This window comes from Humulus lupulus, chromosome 5, assembly GCF_963169125.1.
Source record: "Humulus lupulus chromosome 5, drHumLupu1.1, whole genome shotgun sequence".
In the NCBI taxonomy this organism is placed as follows: Eukaryota; Viridiplantae; Streptophyta; class Magnoliopsida; order Rosales; family Cannabaceae; genus Humulus; species Humulus lupulus.
In genome coordinates, this window is record NC_084797.1 from 238,436,085 (window position 1) to 238,462,850 (window position 26,766).

A 26,766-nucleotide genomic window follows, 5' to 3' on the forward strand; every position below is an offset into this window, starting at 1 on the left:
TATAATATATATATATATAAATAATAACACCACAAGTAAGTTGTAAAACTCACTTGTGATACAAAACACCATAGGTCGGTTATAATCGACCTACCGTGTGTTAGGCCTTATGTCGGTTCGATAATCGACCTACTGTGTGTGACACCATAGGTCTGTTATCGAATTGGCCTACCGTGTGCTACACCATAGGTCAGTTAGTCGCCAATCGACCTACCATGTTTTGACATAGTAAGTCACTGTTTATAGGTCGTTTTTTAACCGATCTCCCATGCATTTTTTGTACTAGTGTCCATTCAATCTGAGTTCTCTCCCCAGCTTCGTCATGCCCCTTGATCGATGCTTCAGATCTGCAAGTTTGCAGCTCAGTCAAAGAGGATAATAAGCCATCTCTGAAAGCAAGCCAGCAACTCCTCACCGTCAATCGAATTGAAGAAACGAGCACACCAGTTGACAACCCCCAATCTCCCCTGGAAATTGATGACCCTAGATCTATATAATAGAAGAAGAAGAATTAGCGTGGGTTGGGCTGGGATGGCAGGGGCTCTCGGCTGGGCTGGGATGCCACGCGTGGGATGGTTGAATCTCGCCTGGGTTGTCTCGGATGCCTAGGGTCATAGGGGTCTCGTGCGCTTGGTTGCGCGCAGCTTGGAACGATGCCTGGGCTGGGGCTCACTGATGGGTTCTGCTTTGGGGTACTTGAAAGCGCAGAGGTGCAAGTTAGATGGGGCAGAGCACCTAGGTTCACTGATGGGGCTTGGGGCTGGGTCTGGGTTCGTGGATGAGAAGGAGAAGAAGAACAGAAAAGAAGAAAATGAGAAGATTGAGAAGGAAGGGGAAGAGAAGAGAGGACAGAGAAAAGAAAAATAAAATTAAATATTTGTTTTTTTTTTCATTTTTTATTTTAAAATATATTTTTCATTATTTAATAAATTCATTAATTCAGAAATATAAGGGTATTTTAGTCATATTAAAAAATTGTTTGACCAAAATCGGGTTCAGGATATCATTTGGTTTCATTTTGCAAAACACAAGGTCAAATTTGTCGTTTAACAAAACATAAGGGTCGATTGAGTATTCAGGCAAAACATATGGACCAAAATGATACTCTTTTTAAACATAAATGATAATATTTTAAATAAAAATTAAGATTATGTATTATATATTATTATTATAATGATATTTTATAATTTTTTTTTATTAGTATAAGTATTAAATATATAGTCTTGTATTAATAATATTTTATAATATTTGAATTCATATTAATATAATTAGTAAATATTAGGATTATCATAATAATATTTATAACATTTAAATTTAAATTTATATAATTATTAAATATTTAGTCTTGTATTAATATTATTATAATAATAATATTATATAACGTTTGAATTTGAATTTATATTAATATAATTATTATATATGTAGTTTTATATTAAATATTATTATAATAATAATATTTTATAATATTTGAATTTATATTAATATAATTAATAAATATATATATTTTTAGTTAGATTTAAATGTATATTTCATTAAATATTTAGAATATTTCATTAAAATTAACAAAACAAACCATTACAACAAAAAAATTTCATTATCTACACACTTTTTATTATAGAAAAAATATGTATTTAATTATGTCGTGTTAAAATAAAATTATAGGTTACTAGTGATGAAATATATTATTATTATTTAAAATAAGTATATTTATCAAAAGTTATACTAATAACACGTTATACATTATATTAATATATAATTCATATTACTAGTGTTAATTATTATCATTAGCTTTCAATAAAGTAAAGAATCATTCATAGGTACCACCCATCTATTTATACTAGTAGAATAATATAAAATAATTAAGAATGAGTAGATTTTGTTAATAATGTATAATCGATCGATCGTGGAGTATATATATTTATATATATACTAGATACAATTAATCTTGCTTAGTTTTCTTTATAGAATTAATTAATTATTTTTATTATATTTATAATAATGTCATATAAATTTCAAATAAATATCTTATTTTAATTAAATAATTTATTTATTTTGTTCTAATTTTTGAATTTGAGAGTGACAACAAAATATTATATATTATATGTTTAATGTAATATTAAATATTATATGGATTTTAAATTTAAGTTTCTTACTAGTTTTTAAAAAAAAAAAGTAATTTGTTACTAATTGACAATAAATTATATTATATGTTTAATATGATATTATTTTAATAACTGAGTTTAAATTTAATTAAATTTTATTTAAATTATAAAATAATTATCATTGTAAAATATCTAAAAAGTATCATATTAATTTTTAATTTTATTTTATTTAAGTTTAAGTTTTTACAATTTAACATTAAATATAAAAATATTCTATTAAATATAAAAATATTTTGTTAAAATTAACATTAAAAAAATGAAAAAATTTTAAAAACAAAAATTTCCGTTATCTACACACTTATTATATAAAAATATATATTTATCATGTCCCTTGTCATGTCTATAAAATTGTGTATGAATAAAATTCTAGAATTGAGTTTAATATCATAAAAAATAATTTGAGTGGAAGTATATATATTAGGGTCTAGTTTATATTATAAGGATATGATATATCTAAAGAGTATTGCTAAAGACTAACAGAGTAGCTCAATATCATAAAAATGTGATATGCTATTGGTGTAATTTAATTTTAAATTTTATATATTTTAATTTAATAAATATTATAAATTATCGTTATCTAACATTAAAATAGTAATTGAATATCTTAAATGTCCAAGTATCACCGATTTATATCTATGACGGAGGAGAAGATGAAGTGACATAATTATAGTGCACATACAGTAATATATAATATATATATATAAATAAATAAACAAAATTTTGAAATCCACCGATATTTGACTCCTTCAAAACTGGGATAGCAAAATTCTTGCCCACTCCGCGTGGTAAAGCCTATAAACCTAAGAACCTACTTAAATATATATTATGGCGTTTCGGTCCCAAAAGGCCATTCCTCGATCTAACTTAACTTCCCTTTATTTCACGTAACAATACATTATTATACACTTTTTTTTTTGTTAAAATATATATAAAAAATATATATATGATATCATTATCATTATTTTCCGCTAATAATTATCTTTTATTATTATTATTATTTTTCTGGATGACGTCATCCCCTCGTCATCCTTAGTTTGCCTCTAATAAGGATATAAAGTACCACACACGTTCACAACAACTTGCAAAGTATTATTATTAGTAATATTGAATAATGAAATGCTATTTTCTTCACATTTGACTCTGAGATAGATTTCGTGTGTTTTCGCAGCGTTTTCGTGTTCACTCTGTGAAAAGTGCCGGATTTAGACAAATTGACTTAATGATAACAACACGAGAGAAATTAATTAAGAAGTCAAGAAAAGGATAAAGTCTTTATTATAACTGAACAGTTTTAAACCTTATAATAATAATAATAATATATTTCTTTTGATGCAACTTGTTGTAGAGAGCTATAGTGTAGTGTGTCTGCTGTATTTTTGTCACGTAGTCTCTTATTCCAGCTTTAAAATACGCAAACTTCACTTGTTTTATTAGGCAAGCAAACTTCACAGGCTCAGAGAAGAAAATTATTAATGAAGGTCGAATCGAGTCCCATACTTTTAAAAAAAGGGCACTATATGTTGGGTTAAGAACGGGGTCTAAGCTATATCATCCTCTTACTAGTTGAGGGTGGGAACAATATTAGGGGACCAAACGAAGCTATATTATATATATATATATATATATATAACAAATCATTAGTTCTATATTTACTAAGGATAATTCTTTTATAGATCTTCATTTTAAGTTTTATCAGTGGTGGGATTCTTAGTATTTCTCGACTCGCGAACAGTTTTCAGCATAATTTTTTTATAACCGTGTATATTGTAGTTATTTAGAGCATCTAGTAAATTTTCAGAAAATTCTAAATAGTTTACAGTATCGAAACTAGGTTCATACATATTATTTTCCACGCGCATAAAAAAAATTAGTCACGTGTGCAACAACATGTTTGAACTTAGTTTTCGTTACTGTAAACTATTCGGAATTTTCTGAAAATTTGCAAGTGCTCTAAATAGCTACAATAGACACGGTCATACAAAAAAATCGCGCTGAAAACTATTCACGGGTCAAGAATACTGAGAGTCCCACCGATAGGGCTTAAAGTGAAACCCTGTAAGAGAATTCTCCTGTTTACATGTATATATATACGTGACAAATTAAGGGAAATCTATGGTCGAAATTGAAAAAATATCTTAATCCCACGAGCTTAATTATGACATGCATGCACAAAAGAAAATATTCATACGTCAATTATGAAAATAAAAATGAAGATGAAAATGTTGCTCATTGATCTGAGATTTTATTAGTTGTATATATATAAGAAATACTAATATTAGTACGAAAATACTTAAAGTTTAGAAGTTTAAAGTTTTTTCTTTTCCTGGCTTTAGTTTATTCATTTTTTAGTTCATTAGTTTTTAAAAAAATTTAACTTTAATTATTTGAAATTTAATTTTCATTATATTTTTAATGAATTTTTACAATAAAAAATAAAAATAATATACCTAGACCAATCACATGATGCCACATATGCGTTGATCGAGCCGTAAACGTTGAGGTGTCAAGAAAGTATAACAAGACTTAGGCATTAAACAATTAATTTTGAAAAACTTAAATATTTTTTTACGCCAATTGCTCTCCAAGAAAAGAAATTATGTGCTATAAGAAGAAAGACGTTCAATTTTTTTTCTTTAATAATGATATTTTGTTTAATAATAGGAGCTTAATTAAAAAAAAATTCATTTGAAAATAATTAAAGATTAAATTCATTTGACCAAGAAAAGCAATACAAAGAATTAGAACAATCACGCGGCTGAGCCGACGTTTACAACAGCGTGGAGATTCAATCCATAAATTTCCAAATTATTGGTCCAAACAAGCCCTACTCAATTACACACTCGAACTCTTTAAACACTAAACCACACTCGCTTACCCACTTGCCTAGACACTTGCAACTTAAGCAACACGACAGCTGTCAGCGAGTGCAAGCGAGTACATATCTCCGCGAGTGCACTTTTTGTTTTTTTTGTTCACGTCCTCTGACTTTTGCTAAAAGTCAACTCGTTATTGTATGTGCAAATTGGGGACTTTGTTTGGATTTATTTTAAAACGAAAAAACCTTCAAATCAAGTGTGTGTATTTATATATATATATAAACAAAGTTTTGGTCTAATATCTTCATAAGCAGAATTATCTTTGTTTATAGAGATTTCAAACACTATTTCAATGGAGGACTGGGATTTGCTAGCTGTGGTCAGATCAGGAGGGAACAGTAACAATATTTGTTATGAATCTCCAAACATGGCCACTAATAATACCATGAACTACACTCACCAAACGACATCGTTCTTCGTTGGTAATCCTCTGAGCGGTCAAGAAAACGACGATGATAATCATGGTGATCACGATAATCACCTCTCCCTTTTCCATTCTTTCCCTCATCTTTTCGAAACGACAACACCTTTCGATGAGCTTGAAGAGCTCTACAAGCCCTTCTACCCCGTTGATCTGAAACCTCCGATCATGAACTCTCATCTTCCGCCGTCTGATCTTCCAACTGTACAACCCAAGCAAGAACCACCGCAGAAGAATCTGACCATGGTCCAAACCGCAAAACAACCAGCTCCACCTAAATATAAGAAGAGGTATATATATATATGTATATATATTTAAAGCTTCTGATATTATGTATTGGTATAGGTGTACATTAATATGTATTGAATCATGATTTTTTTTATGTATAAGCAGAAAAAATCAGCAGAAAAGAGTGGTGAAAGAGGTTAGGGAAGATGGTCTTTACTCGGATAAGTGGGCTTGGAGAAAATATGGTCAGAAACCAATAAAGGGTTCTCCATATCCAAGAAGCTATTACAGGTGCAGTAGCTCAAAAGGTTGCTTAGCCAGAAAACAAGTCGAGAGGAGCCCTTCGGACCCAGAGATCTTCATCGTCACTTACACCTCCGATCACAGCCACGCGCATCCCACGCGCCGCAACTCTCTCGCCGGCAGCACACGAAGCAAGTTCCCAGTCGGTACGATATCAAATAATAATAATCTTAATACCCCATTAGAGGATAATAAATCTCTTCTTGACTGTACGGATTCAGATAAACAAAAAATAATAATGAGCTCGGATAATAGTACTACTGTTAATACTAGTGTTCATCGTGAGGAAGAAGAGGATGTTATGTTTGGAGATAATAATAACGAGTACTTGTTTCCGAGTTTGGAGGATTTGGAAAAGGGTTTAGAGGAGCTTGATGATGAAGTTCAGAGTGCTAATACTACTGGTTCTAATCCTAAGTCAGATCAAATATTTGATTATAATGGTGGGTTTGATCTAGATTATGAGTTTTCAGATCATGATCATAATTTTATGGATGCTTGGTTCAGTGATCAATACTCCACAACCGTGACCGGAGCTTGTTGACTCGTACAAAAAAGAGCAACCATACACTAGTTTTAGCTATAGTTAGATTTTGATTATGACATACTTTTTTTTTTCTTTTTTGGATTCTTTATTTTGCAATATATATATAAATATATATGTAATTTTGGGTTGATTAGTGACAAAACAAAGATGCATGGTTTGTAAAGTAAAAATCACAATTTGTATATGCAGAAAGAGATTAATAGAATTTGCAAGTAATTATCACTCCTTTTATCCATTCAATTATATACTTGTTTTATTTATTACTTTTATTCTTTAATTATTTATATTTATATATTAGCTGCTTTTAACAATTTAATAATGTAACTAATAAGCGAAAATCTGTTCAAAATCTTGTTTTATTAGTTAAAAGATAAATTATTGATTAGGATTTTATCATATTGTAAACACTACTCAATCAAGGTTAAGAACTAATATATATGAATTTTGCTTGTTAATTATAAAGAGTTGATATATTAAATACTTTGCATATACAAAGGTATAAATAAATAAATATTCACATGTGTTTTAGTTTGATCGGTAACCGCACAGAATTTTTTTAATTATGTTGAGTTCTAAGATTCAAATCTTATGCTATATAAATACTTTATCTTAATCCATTCGGTTAGTAGATAAGTCCATTACACGATATCATTTAGATATATATATATATATATATATATTATATACTAGATACAAGCATCATACAACACGTTTGTTTAGTTTTATTAATTATTTTTATTAAATTTATAAATTTTATTTTTATTAGTTTTTATTTATATTTGTTAGATAATTTGTTGCTAATTCACAATAATTTATATTATATGTTTAATATAATATTAAGTGAGTTTAAGTTTAATTAAATTTTATTTAAGTTATAAAAAATATGATTTTATTATTTTTAAATAATCATCATTGTAAAATATCTTAAAAATATCATATTTTAATTTGTTTCATTATTTATTACTTTAAAATAATTATTATTGTAAAATATCTTTAAAATATCATATTTTAATTTGTTTAATTATTTATTATTTTTAAATAATTATCATTTTAAAATATCTCAAAAATATCCTATTATAATTTTTTTTAATTATTTATTTTATTTTATTTAAATTTAAGTGTTTACAAACTACCGTTAAATATAAAAATATTCTGTTAAAGTTAACATTAAAAAAATAAAAAGCCGTTAAAACTAAAAATTTTCGTTATCTACACACTTATTATATAGAAGAGATATATATATCTATACATATTAATGTGTCAAAAAAATAATAATTCTGGATTTAGTCATTTATATTTATTTTGAGATGTTACTATATGCATGCATTGGATCAAAATAACGTCATCTTCTCAATAATTGATACAATTATATATCGACAACTTGGGGTATAGTTTTTTTTTTATTTGATAATTTTAGATTCTCTTATTTTATATGTAGTGCACTGTCAGCGGTAACCAACATCCCAACTGCAAGTGAAAACGATGGATATTTATATGGAAATTTGGTTATATTTATATATAAGTTATATCAAATTTTTGGCTTCAAAAAGAGTCTTATCGGTAAGATTTTTTTGTGTTCTTAATTCGTTAATAGTTTTCGGCGCGATTTTTGTTATGATCGTGTATATTATAGTTATTTAGAGCATTCTGCAAATTTTCAGAAAATTCCAAATAATTTCCAATGCCGAAAACTAGTTTAAAAACAGATTGTTGCATACGTGACTAATTTTTTTATGCGCATGAAAAATAAGATGTTTGAACCTAGTTTTCGATATTGTAAATTATTCAAAATTTTCTAAGAATTTACAGTATATTCTAAATAACTACAATATAATATACACGGTCATAAATCGAAAATACAAAAGAGTTGCACAGATAAGCCTATTTTTGAAAGTCCTACTATAAAATCCTCCTAAAATATAATATAAACTATAAATATAATAAATATATATCTGGAACCCTAGGGTTGGAGAAAGTTTCAATATCTATTACATGCTCCCTAAAAAGGCTGCATAAATTTAATGAACATGTTTGTAGCTTAGAGGCTTCTATACACTTCCCTTTGAAAATTGATAATTAATGGCCTTATTAAATGATAGTTACAACTTATTAAATACATGGTTTAATTAATTAATTAAGTTCATGACTTAATTAGTGTGAAATAAGACCTCAGTTTCTTCAGTAATTAAATGTAACACGGATTTGTTAGATACACGCGAAGAATTTCCTTCCATATAAAAAAAAAATTACTTTTTAAAAAAAAAATAATAATCCAAAAGAAAACGCTTAATATATTTAAGCACAATTATTGTCTATACAAATGTATAATTATTTTTAAAGATTATCTAAGAAAATGAGAGAAAAAAAATAGCCGCCCTATATCATACGCTACTGATCACAAAGACAAGACTTATTCACATCTTTTTAAAAATTATCTAATAAAGGTAATATATAAATAGTGCTAATTAAACGATTATTTTATTTGTCAAAAAAATTAAATGATTATTATTTTATTTGTCAAAAAATTAAATGATTATTTTAGACTGGCCAATTCGTCCATAGGGTATTCAAAATAAACCAACTTAGAAAATTGGCTAACGTACCTAAATAAACCAAATTAAATCAAAACGTTAGCTTTAATTTATTTTGTTTTATTATAAAGTTGGTTGGTTTGAAAAATATATATTTGCAAATAATATAATTAATAATGTTACGTTTTTGTGTGAAATTGCTACCAAATAATACTGTTAAATCAATTATGCAGTTTTGTCCTTACATTAATTTTATATATATGTTTCGGAAATTTACAAAACTACCTAACATTAATTTTAGTGGCATAATCGTAAACAGGATTTTTTTTAAACAAAGTTTACAAATTTGTAATAATATAGTTTTTTATAATAAAAATTTATAAATTTGTAATTAAAATTTATAAGTTTATAACTATATTTTAAAATTTTGTAAATAATATTTACAGACTAAAAAGAAAATTATAACAAACTATTATCTCTATTTTTATAATTTTTATAAAATTCCATATTTTTCAAATTTTTTAAAAATTTACAGGTATAATTTTTCATATTTTGTTTCATTTGAATTAGAAAACAGACTCCCTTTTGCATATATAGTTGTGTTTATTGAAATTAAAACCTAAATTTCGTTGAGGTTAACTGTTTAGTAATGAGTGGTTAAGTTTGATTTGTGTTAGTTATATTGGAATTTATGTATAAAGTTAAAGTATATATATTATATTATTGTGACTTTAATTAGATTATTATATAAAAAATATATAGGAAAATTATATAAATATATATCTGAACTTTTTAATGACATGTGTTTAAACTATTTAAATCTATTCAAATTTAGATAAATTATAATTAAGTACGTCTCCATCAATTTTTTTAAAGTTTTTATTTATTATTTTTATCTTTTTTAATAATAATATATATCTTATTTTATCTTTATATAAAAACAGAATAAATAATTGTATTAGAATATATTTTTGTGATTTAGAAGCTAGATTACTCAAATAATAACAACAACAACAAAAATTAAATTTATTTTCTATTAAGTATAAATTAAAATTAAAGCTGAGCTAAACAAACAAGTGTGCATGATTTACTTTTAGTTTGGTTTCTCCCAAAATTCCATATTCATCAACACAATAAATCTAAGAGTAATGATATGTGCAACAAAATTATGCACTATAACATCACACCAGCTGACGTGACAGTTTCATCATTTAACTATTTAAATTTATTTTCAGGCGAAACTCACTGTTTTTTCTACGTCAGTTAATGTAATATTTTGATGCATAATTTCATTACACATAAATAATCATGTTTAGCATGATTATTTTAACCTTCAAAAGGGATTAAACCAATTGCATGCACCATTATTATTTATTGGACATGCAATTTTCCTAAGTGACATTTCTATATCATCTACCACAAGTATATATATTATTCTTTGTATGTATATATAAAAAAATGTTAAATATTTGAGATGGCATCTCCAAATTAGAATAAGATTCTTTAGGTGATTTGGGGTATTAAAGCAGCCACCGAACCTACAAAAGCAGCGTTGATATAGGTGGTAGGCTCCAAGTGGGAGTAGTCGGATCTCACATCACTGAATTGGTCACTAGAATTAGGGCCTCCAACTAGAGCTCCCACGTGAGTGTTTGGATTTGGTTTGGTTGATGAGAAGTAGATTGCTTGGCCTTCGTTGCAACCCACCTTTGTTGGGTGAACCCTCAAGGAGGGGATAGATGATCCTCTGTGGTGTAGTTGAGTGGGATATTTGCTTCCAAATCCAACCATGTATGATCTATTCATGGGGTTTTTTCCTAATATGTAGTCCACCTGAAAAAAGAACACTGAATGATAAGGAGCAATTCAATGTCTATTTTTATATTAGATTTTGACAATTAATACTCGAGATGAAAACGGGGTGAGAAATGCCTTCCCCGTCCTCATCCCCGCCCCCTGTTCCCTCGTTCTGCCTAATCCCTAGTGGGTTTGGATTTGGTAATAGGAAATTAATCTCTATTGGGTTTAGAAACACTAATTTAAGGACTTACTTATGTAAAAATAAAATAATATAGAGTTATATAAAATAAAAACTAAAACTACAACACAAATAAATATATAAATATTAAAAACAAAATTATAATTTCAAAATATATATAAATGTATGTATTATATGAAAATAAAAATAAAAGTAAAATATTTATTGTAATAGGCATATACATATATATATGTAATAAAATATAAAATCAATTAAATAAATAATAATTTTTTATTAAGCAGGGGAAATTCTCAAAAAATTAATATTAGGTCACTGATACTTAAGAGTTCTTAGGTCTTGTCAATTGAACAAAAATCTGCTGTCCCATTTTTTCAGTCTCATTCCTGTCCCAGTCAATTAAATATTGACACATCATTTAATTTGACACATCTAAAACTAAAAATGCTCTTAAATTTTCTGTTAATAATACCTAGCATTTATTATTTTATTTTTATTTATATTTTTGATAAAAAAATAAATAAAGTCTGGTCTACAATGAATATATTGCAGCAGAAAATATCTTTTCATCTTCTTCTTCTTCTAATTTTCATCTTCTTATTTTGTTTTTTTTATGAAATAACAAAGACTGTTCTTGTAATGAATATATTGTAGAGAAAATTTTTCATTATTTTTCTATTCAATACACCAACCAAAGAGTTCTTAGGTCTTGTTAATTTTTTATTAAGCAGGGAAAATTCTAAAAAAATTAATATTAGGCCACTGATACCTAAGAGTTCTTAGGTCTTGATAATTGTGGTTTGGTAATAAATAATATGATTTTAATTTCTTTGTTTTGAAATTTGAGATGAAGAATTAAGATGGTGCAAAAGTGAACCTGTGATTTTGCCAAGGCTCTGATTTGAGAGGCTGAGAAGTTTGCTGACCCACATTGGACTCCACCGATTTGAGTCGAGTTTAATGTGTTGGAATACATCAAAAACACCATGCTAGAGGTTGTCACATACTGCAAATTACTGCTGTCTCTTGTATACAATAGGCCACCTGCCATATATAATATATAATAAATATATATATTTTTTAAAACCTTAATAATGGAATAAATTATTCTACATGAAAAGTGTGGGCTATATCCAACAATTTATATTAGCATAGGTCACTTCATTCATCACCAATTGATTTTGAGATGGAATCTCATGCTTCTTACCATGCACATCATTCTACTTCTAGACCACTATTCAACATTATAACATGGTATCATGAGCCAAAGAAAAAACCGTCCAAGATTAGTGAGCAAAAACCATCTTAAGGGAATGGTAGAGAAAATATCCTACATAGAAAGTGTATGGATATATTCAACAATTTATAAAAACATGAGTTACTCTACTCACCAGTAATTAATTTTGAAATGAAACCTCAAACTTCTTAATATACACTTCATTCTCGTTTTTAGAGTGAAAATCATTCTTTTTAAATGAATTAATATTAATTTGTTATGTCAGATGTGTAATTAATTCTACCTGGGGTTGCTTTAATTTGTACAGAGCTACTCCCTGGCATCACAGCACAAACAAACGACTCAATATCACTCTTGTACTTCTCCAAATCCTTCTTTCCTCCATAGAATTCCTGGAAATGGAATATAACTGTTTTATTATTTTTGTATATATATATATTTCTGAGAGTAACATATATGATCATAAATGAGTAATATATATATAGGCCTACCTTGGCTAGTAATGTCTGAGCTCCTACAAATTTGTTGTCCCAGCTAAATTCAGACACCGGTTGGCTCCACCCTTTGTTGCTTAAAACATAGTTCAAGTAAGTGATATTCCCACTTGCCTTGTATAGCCAAATCGCTGCCCATAACAGCTCGTCCTATGAAAATATTTATGTGATTTAATTTATAAGTGCATCAGTTACTCCACTCATTGCCAATTGGTTTTGAGATAGAACCTCATGCTTCTTACTTCTTACCATGTACTTTATTCTACTTCTAGACCACTTTTCACATTCTAATAAAACATAAAAATAAATTTTTGGTCGAGCATTTGCCTATATTATATTACCTGATAGCCAGAGTATGAGCAGTAGAAAGGACAAGAACCTTGGTAAGATCCTCTATATTTGTCTGCAAATTCAAATAGCTGTAAAACCTCTCTCAGTTCACATTGAAATCTTAATTGAAGCTTTCCCATTTTGGTACATAGTGAAAGGCACATAACAAATTAATTAACAATTAAGATCTTCTCACTTACTGATTGAGACTGGCTTAATAGCCTTGATGAGTAATTAGAATCAACCTCTTTAAAGACAATTGAGGCGGCAGCAAGAGCGGCCGCAGCCTCGGCCGCCACTTCAGTCCCCGGAGAGTCAGAAGTGATTTTGTACAGCCACCGCGAGGTGTCCATGTCTTCAGGGCGCTCCCAACATTGGTGATCAGCATTTCCATCTCCTACCTATGTGGGATTAATCATAAGTACGAACTAGCTAGGAACTAAAAAAAATGCTATGATTAGTCATATAAATGTAACATAAATGTTAGGATATTTATGGCATTAGCCTTTTGGGCTGCCTTTATTAGAACTGAAGTGTACAATAAATGTCTCAAAAATCTTTCAGAGCTAGCCCAACAAGTTACTAAGTATCAATTTTGAGTGTCTTTTGGTTATGTAATGACTAGTTTCTAGTCCTCTCACATTTCTCAAAGTGATTTACTCGGTGAGTATGTAAATCATGTTAGAATATTTTTTTATATGGTATATAAATTCAATTTGTTACAATTAATTGATTTCATATATCAAAGTCAATATTTTATTTATTGAAAAATATTCTAATTAATGGTAAACATAATTTGTTACCTAATTTTATTTGTTACCCGTCAATTGACTCGCTACTTATTACTCTGTCTTTCAGTAATTCCATCTAAAAGAGTTAGTGAGAGCTTGGAAGCCTGTGTACTCGTTCTAATTTATTTATTTTTTTTTTTGTAGATCTAGAGTTATAGATCGAGATTATCAATAGCAATAGCTGGAGTTACATATATTCGATCGTCTAAATTTTATAACAATCTATTTATTCCGCATCAGGATTGTTATGCATCTAGATTAAGATTACTCTAACAAATCAGATTCAAATCAAAATAGTAAGAGTAACAAGACCAAAGACCTGGGTATACAGAGTGGTGGGTGAAGTGTGAGCTTTTAGAATGAAGTCAGTGCCCCAACGGATTGCACTTTGGAGATAATCCAGTTGGTTGGCAGAAGATATCTCAGCCTGGTACTCAACAGCAGCCCAGCTCAATAAGCTGACAGAAAACGCCATAGGCCATCCAAACTTCACATTGTCACCAGCATCATAGTACCCTCCCTCCAAATTCACCTGCCAATTTCAAACACCCTTTTAGGTCAACTTATATCTTTTCCTTTTGTGATTTTATCTAACTACACATAAAGTACCATAAGTATAATAATTACCTTGGTTAGTTCCTAGTAAGTATATTATAACTACATGTTACTTACTATGGTTAACTTATTAAAGAGACTTAAGCTCACAAATCAGCTAAAAAAGATGAAAAGTAAACCGCTCAACAAGCATGTTTTGAGGCATATGAATGGCATGCATGCATTTACGTACATCATCAGGCTGGCCATCTGAGAGGGCAGAGTCTCCCCTCCAAGTAATTCGCTGGCTCGCCGGCAACTTCCCCGAGCGCTGCCCTTCGAAGAACAAGATGGCCTTGTCAAGGGCATCTTTATAGTCAAAATCAGCAGCAGAGGAAACTTCCTGAAAAGCTAGCCCTTTGTCTTTGATACCAAACATGACACATAAAAATGCCAAAGCACCCCAAAAAACACCAAATCGCACCATACTTCAACTCTAAACTACTTCTTATAGATAGTACCTCTTTGAGTTAGTTGATATGTATAATACTCCAAGACTAAACTAATTAAGTTTTACAGCTCCTCTTTGAGCTGGTTGCTATATATAGAAGTAGAAGTAATTGTTGTGATTAATTGGGGGCATGTGTAGTAACTTCATTTCAACTATTTTTTTCTTTCATTATCTGAAATTTATTATTTATTTTGACAAGGGTAGTGCATGTGTTTTGAACCTTCAACCTAACCTCAACATTGGACAATCATAGAAATATTCCAATAATATGAGGTGTGACAAAAGTGTTGCCTCTTGCAGCCAATCTAGTTTCCATTCAAGAAAATTGATTTCCAAGGAATGAAGAGCTTTGAGTCAAATATGTTCATAGCTATCATTGAGCTAATTGAAGATATCTTCACCACATCAATTTCTTCAGCACGTTTTCAAACTAATCTCCAAGCCCATTGTGTGTGACCTGGCAGTTTCAATGCAATATTTTCACAATGGTCACTAATTAGAGTGGCATTTCATTCATTTTTTGACTCTTGCTCTTTCTTCCCTAACATCCAAACCAGAGGACTTAATTTATTTTCGTTTCAACAAAGAAAAACGACAACTATAAGGGATGCTGCTATTGTTCACAAGGAAGAACATGCTAGCAAATTTGTCAAAAATAAAAACTAATTTTGTGATTTTTTTTCTTCTTTTGTTGAGTTTGAAGAAGAAACATTGACTGTACGAGACTTAATTGTATAGTTTTAAGGAATCTTATCAACATATATATATAGTATTTCAACAGTGTTGCCTCACTTTCCTCTGATTTTTAGCATTCAAAACAAGAAAAAGAAAATTTGATCTTCAAGAAAGCTAGTAATATATTAATCACCTATTACAATTTCATAGCATAATAATGTTAGCCCCACTAGTTACAAAGCCTAATAATAACTTCTTTCACACATTGATTACTATAACTATAATAGAGGCAGCATTAATAATAGTACTATACTAATGCTTATTTATATAGCCAATTGATTTTCAAGCCTTGATATATATCATCAACCATAGATATTATTTGTAGTTAATTTGAGGTTGCATCACCAAAGAAGATTCTTCTGCCTTTAGGGATAGTAAAGCGGCCACCGAACCTACAAAAGCAGCATTCATATAGGTGGAGGGTTCCAAGTGGGAATAGTCTGATCTCACATCAGTGAATTGGTCATTAGAATTAGGGCCTCCAACAAGAGCTCCCATATGAATGTTTGGATTTGGTTTGGTTGATGGGAAGTAGACTGTTTGGCCTTCGTTGCAGCTCACCTTTGCTTTGTGAGTACTCAGAGAGGGAATGGATGAGCCTCTGTGGTGCAGTTGAGTGGGATATTTGCTCCCAAATCCAACCATGTATGATGTTTTCATAGGATTGCTTCCTAATATATAATCCACCTGAGAAACAACAATATAATATCACAATTGTATACGAGTTAACATGTGTAAATTATTTATTTTTAGAATGATTCATAGTATCTATTGATGAGTATTAATTACTAACATATACACATTAAGATTAATTTAGAATTTTCAAAATATATTGTATTAAAAATAATTCTAACTACATTTAATATAAAATTGCTTAAATTTATTTATTTTTAAAATGATATATAGTATTAATTAGTGACATATACATATTAAGATTAATTTATAATTTTCAAAATATTATATTAAAAAAAAATTCTAACTACATAAACTTTCATAAACGGAGATTACTTTACCCAAAATAAGAAAATAATTGGTAAGTTAATCATTTTAAACAAGAAAGGATCAGAGAATATATATGATACAAAATTATAAAAAAAAAAAAAAAAAACTTTCTTATCAAAGATGTGGGATTGGATAAGTAAAAATATTTCAATTTGTTTATGAGACTAAATTATTTTATGCTAAACAGATTAATTAGGTAGGATTTTTTTTTCTAATATACTCTTTAATTACTTAACCAAAAGTCATAGCATAAAACTTATCCAATCTAATCCTTACAAGAAAAAAAAAACCTAAACATGAGCATAAATGACCACACATAAAAAGTTATTTGTCTTGGAATCAACTTAATAGTCTATCATTCAAATAATATCATATCAATACGGTCAATTTGTTTAAAATTATACTTTTTTTTTCTTTTGTATATATAAAAAAAAAAATTTAACAAAATCTTATAGTTATGTTTAAAATTAATATTTATCAAAATTAGTGAAAATATAACTAAATAAGAATAAAGTAACAGTGCATGGCAAAGTTAACCTGTGATTTTGCAAAGGCTCTGATTTGAGAGGCAGAGAATTTTGTGGAGCCACATTGGACTCCCCCAATATGAGCAGAATTTAAGGTGTTGGCATAGATGGATAACACCATGGTCGATGTTGTCACATACTGCAAATTACTGCTATCTCTCGTATACAATAAACCCCCTGCAATTATAACACTTTTTAATAACAGTTTTTACATTCAAAATCAGTTATGTTAGTTATAGATTGGTATTTATTCTGTTTAGGCTGTGATGGCCATTAGTTTATGTAATGTAGACCATACAAAAAGCAAAACAGAGTGTTTGTGTAATGGTGTTTTGCATTTATCATTATTCGACTCAATTAATAACATTGGATTTGTATCAATTTTAATGTTTAACATGTTGATTTTAAAGAAAAATTAACAAATGTTAGGTGTAGTAAGATGCATGACTAAAAAAAATAACAATCAACTCAAAAATAACAATATAAATTTATATTTATAATTTTCGACACTGTCATGACCAACAGATACAATACAATATGAATCTCACTTTTCACATCTAAATTTCATTGAGGATAATTGATTTTTTGCATTTTGATTTGGTGTTTTTCTTGACTATAATTAGTCGAAAGCTGCTTGATTAGAAAAATGTATGGCCTCAATTTCCAGTGTGATGTGAATCTCTTTTTCTAATACTGTTAGATTGTTGGAATAATTTCATTAGCATATTATATATGACATATACATATTGGTCATGGAAGGAACTTGTAACTCAAATAAATTAATTATTAGTTATCAAATATATATTGAGAAATTAGTAAAAATGGTTTTTTATTTTATTTTAAGTGATTTTGCCCTCGAACCTACATTTGATAATTTTTTGCAAAATACCCTCTGTCTAAAATTCGACTAGTTGTCTAAATTTTTCGATTAGCTGTCTAAAATTTTCGACCGACGGTTTAAATGTTTGACTACCAATCTAAATTATGAGACGTCATTTGGCAAAAAATTATTAAAACTAAGCTAGAGCGCAAAATGACTTTAAAAAATAAATCATTTTGCCGAGAGACCCATAAATGCATATTATTACCTGGAGTGGTTTTGATTTGTACAGAGCTACTCCCTGGCATGACAGCACAAACAAAGGACTCAATATCACTCTTGTACTTCTCCAAATCCTTCTTTCCACCATAGAATTCCTGGGAATGGAATATAACTGTTTTACTATATCTATATATATATATATATATATGAGTAACATAAATTGATAATACTATTATTGAAGTATTAAATATAGGTACCTTGGCTAGTAATGCCTGAGCTCCTACAAACTTGTTATCCCAGCTGAATTCAGACACCGCATGGCTCCACCCTTTGTTGCTTGAAACATAGTTCAAGTACTTGTTATTCCCACTGGCCTTGTATAGCCAACTCGCTGCCCATAACAGCTCATCCTTTCAAAAGTTTCAAATGCAAAAAAAAAAAACCAAAATGGTAATGTTTAGATGTGTCGATCAGAGTATTATGTCAAATCACAGAATATTATAACAAGTATTTAGCTTTACCTGGTAGCCAGAGTATGAGCAATAGAAAGGGCAAGAACCCTGGTAAGATCCTCTATATTTGTCTGCAAATTCAAATAGCTGCAAAAGAAATTCAATTTGTTAATTGAGTAGAATGAGGGAATTAGTAGTGATTAAAAGATATGTACTAGCACTTTTATTAGATGTTTCATAATAGAGAATTATTCAAATATTTGAAGAAAAAAAAAAAGTTAAAAGTACCCTCTATAAATAATGTAAATTGATTTTTCATTTTAAAAATTGTCTAAAATTTACTATTCCCTCTCTATATCTAAAAAAAAGGAATAGTGCTTCTTCAAAAAAAAAAAAAAGTAATTAATACTTTATTGTCTTTACTTTTGTTTTTCTACTCTAAAGAGTTTTTAATTGATATTTAGTATTTTTTTATTATTAAAATGAATAAATAGTATTTAAAATTATAATTTTTCATGATAAAAATAAAAATATAGAGAAGCATGTATGGAGTGATGTAAAATAGAAAAAAATAAAGTTTTGATTATGTATTTTGATGCAAAGAGTAAAAAAACTAGTGTGAATAATTTAAGTAAATAATTAACAAATTATTTAATAATTAAGATCATCATCTTCTCTCTTACTGATTGTGACTGGCTTAATAGCCTTGATGAGTAACTGGAATCATCCTCTTTAAATGCAATTGAGGCAGCAGCAAGAGCAGCCGCAGCCTCGGCTGCCACCTCAGTGCCCGGAGAACCAGAAGTGATTTTGTATAGTGCTCGGGACGTGTCCATGTCTTCAGGACGCTCCCAACACTGATGATCTGAATTTCCATCCCCTACCTATATAATCAGTTTATGAAATAATTAAAATTGAGAAAATTACTTTTAGCATGTGATATTTTTTTGTGTGTTAATTAAAAATGGTTGAAAAATCAATCCAATCTTCATCTATAGGATAATTCTTTAATGGGGTATTACTTTTGCCCTACCAGTAGGAACTTTTTTATTATAATTTTTCCAAGTGCTAAAAATAGAAATACTTCTATTAGTAGAGTAAAAAATAATACTCGTATCATAAAAGCTTCCTATATATATGCTACTCTTTTAGTTACAATAACGAAGTGTTATTTGTCTGATTATTTAATTAATTTTGTAATAAAAAATTAAGAGTATTTTGGTCATATTGAAAAATTATTTTATCAAAATCAGGCTATTATTTTGATATGTTTTGCTAAACACAAGGTCTAAATTGTCATTTAACGAAACATAAGGATCGATCTAATATTTAGACAAAACACAAAGTCAAACTGGTATTTTCCCAAAGTAAAATATTCAAGTTACCTGAGAATATAATGGTCTAAAATAAGTTCTAAGTCAAATTTAACTCAAAGAGGGGCCTAATACTAAATTTGAATGAAAGTTAACATGTATAAAAGCCAATATGCATTGTACATATATACATATAAAAATAAAATCTATCATTGATTCAAATGTATTTAAAGACCTGGGTATAAAGAGTGGTGGGTGAAGTATGGGCCTTCAGAATGAAGTCAGTTCCCCAACGGATTGCATTGTGAAGATGGCCCAGTTGATTGGCAGAAGATATTTGGGCCCTATACTCAACCGCAGCCCAACTCAACAAGCTAACCGAAAATGCCATGGGCCATCCAAACTTGACATTGTCACCTGCATCATAGTACCCTCCCACCAAATCAACCTGACCAAAATATTCAAACATGTAACGAACACCTTTATAAGTTTATTGATAAACCTAACATCTTCATTTTTTATTGTATAAATAGAGGACAATTTATTTTAGGAGCTTTACTTTAAGCTCTATTGGTTGGGTTCTTTAGTGTTTTTGATTCGTAAATAATTTTTGGCACGATTTTTTTTATGACTGTGTATATTGTAGCTATTTAGAGCATCCTGTAAATTTTTAAAAAATTCTTAATAGTTTACAGTACTGAAAACTAAGTTCAAGTATGTTGCTTTCTACACAGATATAAAAAATTAGTCATACGTACAACAACATATTTAAATTTAGTTTTCAATACTATAAACTATTTAGAATTTTCTGAAAATTTATAAAATACTCTAAATAGCTACAATATATATAGTCATAAAAAAAAATATCGCCAAAAACTGTTTACAAGTGGAAAAGTGAAATCAAATAAATATATATATGACATGGTCAGGTGATAGGACCATATATGTATGGGGTGCATGTGCAGCTTGACTTTTTATCCCAGTGATTGTATGTGAAATATATTAAGATTTAATAAAATATAGTATGCACTAATTACCTTCTTAAAAAAGCCTATATTTGACTCATAAAATGTTATTGGTAAAAGTAAAAAGAAATTTAGATAATTAACTTGTAAAAAATAACTATTTTGAACATTATTTGAGTACAATGTTAATTTTGTTGCCCATTCTGAAAAAAATAAAAATAAAATTAAAAATAAATTATATAGAGAGCTTCTTAGTTATGGGTGTCTCTTCTATCTCTATACCACTAAGTGTATTTTCTATTTTCGGTCTTAAAAAATTATTACTCAATTTTTTTTATAAGATAGTAAACATGACAACTATAGCGCAGGACATCCTACAAATTTTTAAAAAATTATTAATAATTTATGTAGTATCAAATAATTAGGGTTCAAATAATTTATTTTACACGCATATAAAAAAAATCAATCACATGTTTAATAAACTGTTTGAACCCTGATTTCGGTATCATAAATTATTCAGAATTTTTCAAAAACTGGTAGAATGTCTACTATAACTATAATGCACACCATCATATAAAAAATTTTTGGTTATCATCATTTCTCCACATGCTAGATTTAAAAATGCTACCTAAGAACTATTTAAACTTTGAAATATATTTGATGAAGACACTACCGATCATATTTACCAAAAGCTTAATGGGATGTCATCATAACTTATAATTACTAGTTATATATGTTGTAGAAACCAAATGAATATGTAAATATATATATATATTTACATATATATATATAAGACATGCATGCATGCATGCAAGTCACGTACGTACTTTCTCAGGGTTGCCATCGGAGAGGGCAGAGTCACCCCTCCAATGAACTCGCTGGCTGGCCGGCAACTTCCCTGACCTTTGCCCTTCAAAGAACAAAATGGCCTTGTCGAGGGCTTCTTTATAGTCATAATTATCATTATTATTAGTAGCAGACGACATTTTCACACTAAACAATAGTACATATAAAAATGCCAAAGTACCCCAAAATACCACTCCACACTTCTCCATATTAATTTCCAAGAGATCTTGATATAAGCTAATTATAATAACTTATATATGAAACTCTATCTCATTGATATTGGAATGAGCTACTATAGTATATCAATTGGGTATTTATAGAACTAGAATGAAAAGTAGTGCATGGGGTACGTTATAATTAATTAATAATAACTATAGTTGCGTGGAAAACATATACTTGTTCTAAATCAAAAATAATTTGATAAACCTTTATTAGTTTTGTTTTGAAACAATAAGTCCATATGATCTGTATGAGGATGACACGCCAAAGGAATGGAGATTGCGTGAATTTAATTAACTATATATATAATCTTTGGATCAGAATATCTTAGATTGAGTCATAGAGATTGACAATGATGGAGAGAATTTCATAATCAGTGTCTATACTATCATAGTAGTCTACTGTAATTGGCTAAGTGTATATGATGTTGTAATAGTAGTATTAATTGTATATATGGTTTCTTTGGGTTGGGATACCAGACATGAATAGAGCCACCGAAAATTGAATTAGGTTTTTAACTATATTTTCATGTGGTTACAGGGATTTTTGGCGTGAAACTCACAAATTTGACAAATAAAGAAATGTTTGGAAACTTGAGGAGAACAACTTTAGCAGGACCCATAATGCATGAAGCCACAGCCAATAATGATGATGTAAAAAGCTTGATTCTCGATCTTTTGGTTCGATCAATAGAAAATTAATATAATTTGTAATTATTCATCTGTTTTACTTTTATATTCAGATTAATTAATCATTTAGCTTTTTCATTATGTGTCCCTTATTTTCTCATTCAAATAATTAATTATATATACACTTTATGAGATATATATGGAGCTTTTTCGGTAAAGATATCACTTTTGCTTGTACCGTAAGAGCATTTTCTATTTTCGGTCTTGTAGAAATTATAAATCAATTAATTATAGTAGGTATTCTGTCAATTTTCGAAAAATTACAAATAATTTACAATGATGAAATCAGAGTTCAAATAATCTATTTTTCATCCGTATACAATGAATAAGATTGTTTCTTGTATAGTTGATCTTATACCTAGTTTGTACTTAATTTTGACTAATTTTCCTCCTAGTTTTGGCTTAGAAAGAATTTGAATAACTTTTCTGTTAAGGAAGAATAACGGCAATTTGAATAATGTGGATGTGATTATTCATATATCTTTTCATCTACTCTTTGATTTGTTTTGCTCATAAGAATATAGCCTTATATGGATTGTGCTCAAAATCTTATCCGTTAATTGTTGGGGACATAGGCATGATTTAAGTAAATAGTGCCATGTAGTCCCTTTTGGACTTGACCAAATCTCGTGTTAGGTAGTTTGTACTAGGCGGCTGTCCAACGCATATATATGCTTAATTAATGGGAAATTATAGATATTTCTAGGAGCTTTTTGCGCCACAATAAATGACCTGATGAAAACTTTTACAATACTCTCATAAATATACATACATATAAGAAAGTATTTATATTTTTGTACTCTGGTTTTTTGTCTCATTATCTGTTTAGATTATGTATTTTGATAAATTATTTTTTTGACCTTATATTTTATAAAATTATTCAAATTGAACCCTAAACTCAATTTTGGTCAAAGTTTTCTCAACTGAAATCACAAATAATTCACCAATCTAACAATTCAGAACAAAAATAAAATCATTTTGCTTAAAAATTGTGTTGTTATATTCAATTTTTTCTTCATCAAAATTAAGTTTAGGGGTCTATTTGAACCATTTTACAAAATATAGGGTTCAAAAATAATTTTTTTAAAACACGAAGTCCAAATAGGTAATCGGAAAAAATACAGGGTCCAAAAATATATAAACCCCTATAAGAATACTCTATATAACAATAATCTCTATTTTATTATAAAAAAAAAAATTGGTCTCAATTTGGGCCAATTATAAATAAGAATAACCTTTAAAATGTAATTAGTTATACGTTTTTTAAGTCACACATTAAAAAATATATCTCTATATAGTAATAATTATATATACAGTCAAATAAATATATATATTATGTCATTTATTTGTACACAAATAAGAAAATTAAGAATTTATTCTACATTTGAATTACTTAAGTTACTTTTAAATATATAATACATATTAGGGAGTTTTATTGTTATTGTTGTTAAAATTGATACTTTTGGGTGTTTAAAATTTTTTTGTACCAATACCTCTATTCAGTTATAACCTCTCAATTAGAATAAAATTAGTTTGATCTCAAAATTATTCTTATATAGAAATTTTATAATATATAACCAATTTTTAAGAAAAATAAATTATTACATATATGTTATAAAGTAAAAAGTAGTCAAATATGCATTTTTAAATATTTAATTATATTTATAAAACTTTACACTTAATACACCCTCAATTCACTATAACCATTATAGGTATTTGCGGGGTAGGTATTAGCGGCAGGCTCAGTCCGCCTCTATTGTATAGACTATAAGCGGTGGACTAGGGTGTCCGCCGCTAATAATATTCGAGTAATTTTAAAAAATAAAAAAATATTTATTAGCGCGGACTTACTATTATTAGCGGCAGATGGTCCGCCGCTAATAGACGTAATAAAAAACCCGGGAATTTTTTTAAGTTTTATTAGCAGCGGATAATCATCTATATTAGAGGCAGACTATCCACCGCTAATAATATTAGCGGCGGGTAATTACTATTATTAGCCACGAGAACTAATAATAGCGGCGAGACCCGCCGCTAATGCTCTTGAACAGTTTTAAATTTCATCACATCCCCTCTTCCTCGCCTCTCTCGTTCTCTCTTCTCCATCTGCTCTCTCTAACGCCGAGAAACACCGAACCAGACGAAACATCTCCATCTCCATTTGCACACAACAAACACCGAACCAGGCGAAACCCGGGTGACTTACTATCTAAGCATATATATATAGGATACTTCTTAGGTGAGCACATGACTTTTGCCCTTATGGGTGAGGGTGTTTTTGTAGACATTGATTTTCAATTATGTGGTTGTGATTTTGTTTGGTTATAATAGAATGATTTGCATTTGAATTTTTACTTTTAATATATATTATTGCTTACCCACGTTTTGCATTAACTGCTTTCAACTTTCACTTTCCTGTTGCAGCTTCAATTAAACAATCCTCTCATCTTTCCTCTTTTTTTCCATTAGCAGTCAAAAAGGTAAGTAAAGACCTATAAACTAGATTTTTTTTTATCAAAGTTCTTGAATCTAACTTTTAATTTTTTGTTTTCTATTTCGTTAGTTCACAAAAAAAAAATACAATTTTATATATTTACTTTAATTCCTCCCATCAAACTTCTACTGAATTTTTTGTTACACCCAGATTTCGAGCTTTAGGAATTGTGATCTCAAAAGCTGGATTCGTCAGAAATGGACTCGTAATGTCTGGAACACGTGTCCACAACCTAGGCACCAAGCCTAGGAAGCAAGGACAACTTCGAAGATGGTAGGCTCGAAACCCTCACGAGCTCGAAAGGGAGATATCGAAGTGCGTCTGTTCTCGGATGACCTCGGATCATGGGTTCCGAGCCTGACATAAGTATGAGCTCGAAGCCACATAATCTCGGGAAAATGCTATAGCTCGAAAGTCATTAAGAGACCTGGGTAAACGTGGTATTGACAATATAAGCTGATAACTTTGAATATCATAGTGAATCATCTAAGAAAGACGCAGTCTACATTCATTGTTGTAAATCCCCTATAATCAAGGGATATTTATTATTCAGTTATCCGCTCCCTAATCTTCAGGAGACGTTTCCTTGTATATAGGATTACAAACTTTTAATGCCATTAAATTTATTTACATATACAGAATAACTTCCCGAAATATGTGGGATAGTATTCAGAAATCTTCTCTATAAATAGAGTAGTCATGCACCATTGTAAAGGACCGAATTTTTGTGATCTTGAGAGAAACTCTAGAGAATTCATTCTTAATGAATTTCCATAAATCATCTTAAGTTTTAATAACAAAGACTCGTGGACTAGGCAGAGTTAACTGCTGAACCACGTAAAAAATCCCATTTGTGTGATCATATTTTTCTTGGCCATAACCAATTATTGTTTTCGTGCTCTTATTTCACTGTTGACGAAAAACGGCGTCAACAGTTTGGTGCTTTCATTGAGAGCCTTAAGCATTCAGTCCCTGAACAAGTTATGGCCGCTAATGATCAGAACGTTTCTGAAGAAAACTATCCGAGACGCCCTGGGAAACAACCGATGGTAAACCCAGATATTGAAGAGAGAAGCGAATCCTCCGATTCTCGAGGACCACCCGCACCACCAAAGGATGAGGATATGTATTACAATCCTGAGCGGTACGTTCCCATTGTGGAACTTGAAAACCGGCAGCTGAAACAGCAGTTGGCAGAAGCAAACAAGTGGAATGAGGAGTTAGCAAGGATAGCCGCAGAGGCGCAGGCAGCTCAGCCCCCGCCTCCGCGTGAAAACCAAGCTCCCCCTCCGAGGGACGTGCATGCTCCTCCCTGCAGGCCTCGTGGGCGTCCACGAAAGAATGCTGCCACAAGAAGGCCGGAACAACCTCCGGCACTAGCAGAGCCATCCACTCCCTCGAGACCCCAGAGAAGTACCCGAGCCAGGGCCCCAGTTAATCCACCTGCGGAAGTACTTGCGGGAACTGAGAACAACCGAGCCCCTGCAGAGGCTCGGACTCAAGTCCCTGGGAGCGCACAAA

The 26,766-nt window shown here is 29.6% G+C and overlaps 3 protein-coding genes across 3 annotated transcripts; 1 reads left to right on the top strand and 2 right to left on the bottom strand.

Moving 5' to 3' along the window:
* The first annotated feature begins 5,270 nt into the window (after positions 1-5,270).
* Positions 5,271-6,762, top strand: LOC133778500 (probable WRKY transcription factor 27). Its single transcript, XM_062218445.1, has 2 exons — positions 5,271-5,749; positions 5,853-6,762. The coding sequence occupies exons 1-2, from the start codon at positions 5,331-5,333 to the stop codon at positions 6,532-6,534; spliced, it is 1,101 nt and encodes a 366-aa protein (XP_062074429.1). The 5' UTR covers positions 5,271-5,330; the 3' UTR covers positions 6,535-6,762.
* A 3,700-nt stretch (positions 6,763-10,462) lies between these two features.
* On the bottom strand, positions 10,463-15,034 carry LOC133834083 (endoglucanase-like). Its single transcript, XM_062263589.1, has 8 exons — positions 14,704-15,034; positions 14,236-14,448; positions 13,326-13,526; positions 13,137-13,214; positions 12,793-12,945; positions 12,585-12,693; positions 11,942-12,108; positions 10,463-10,901 (listed from the first exon to the last, which is right to left on the bottom strand). The coding sequence occupies exons 1-8, from the start codon at positions 14,935-14,937 to the stop codon at positions 10,572-10,574; spliced, it is 1,485 nt and encodes a 494-aa protein (XP_062119573.1). The 5' UTR covers positions 14,938-15,034; the 3' UTR covers positions 10,463-10,571.
* Positions 15,035-15,800: 766 nt separating this feature from the next.
* LOC133778501 (endoglucanase 20-like) lies at positions 15,801-22,113 on the bottom strand. Its single transcript, XM_062218446.1, has 8 exons — positions 21,825-22,113; positions 20,268-20,480; positions 19,403-19,603; positions 18,789-18,866; positions 18,525-18,677; positions 18,314-18,422; positions 17,236-17,402; positions 15,801-16,383 (listed from the first exon to the last, which is right to left on the bottom strand). Exons 1-8 carry the CDS (start codon positions 22,050-22,052, stop codon positions 16,012-16,014), a joined length of 1,521 nt encoding a protein of 506 aa, XP_062074430.1. The 5' UTR covers positions 22,053-22,113; the 3' UTR covers positions 15,801-16,011.
* Positions 22,114-26,766: the final 4,653 nt, after the last annotated feature.

Excerpts from the sequence above, each read along its gene's own strand:
- LOC133778500 (XM_062218445.1), top strand. The coding sequence starts at position 5,331 with ATGGAGGACTGGGATTTGCTAGCTGTGGTCAGATCAGGAGGGAACAGT. Across the intron at positions 5,750-5,852 it reads CCACCTAAATATAAGAAGAG|AAAAAATCAGCAGAAAAGAG; the intron begins GTATATATATAT and ends ATGTATAAGCAG.
- LOC133834083 (XM_062263589.1), bottom strand. The coding sequence starts at position 14,937 with ATGGTGCGATTTGGTGTTTTTTGGGGTGCTTTGGCATTTTTATGTGTC. Across the intron at positions 12,694-12,792 it reads CTCAGACATTACTAGCCAAG|GAATTCTATGGAGGAAAGAA; the intron begins GTAGGCCTATAT and ends TTCCATTTCCAG. Across the intron at positions 10,902-11,941 it reads GAGCCTTGGCAAAATCACAG|GTGGACTACATATTAGGAAA; the intron begins GTTCACTTTTGC and ends TTCTTTTTTCAG.
- LOC133778501 (XM_062218446.1), bottom strand. The coding sequence starts at position 22,052 with ATGGAGAAGTGTGGAGTGGTATTTTGGGGTACTTTGGCATTTTTATAT. Across the intron at positions 19,604-20,267 it reads CCACCACTCTTTATACCCAG|GTAGGGGATGGAAATTCAGA; the intron begins GTCTTTAAATAC and ends CTGATTATATAG. Across the intron at positions 17,403-18,313 it reads ACAAATCAAAACCACTCCAG|GGGGTTTATTGTATACGAGA; the intron begins GTAATAATATGC and ends TTATAATTGCAG.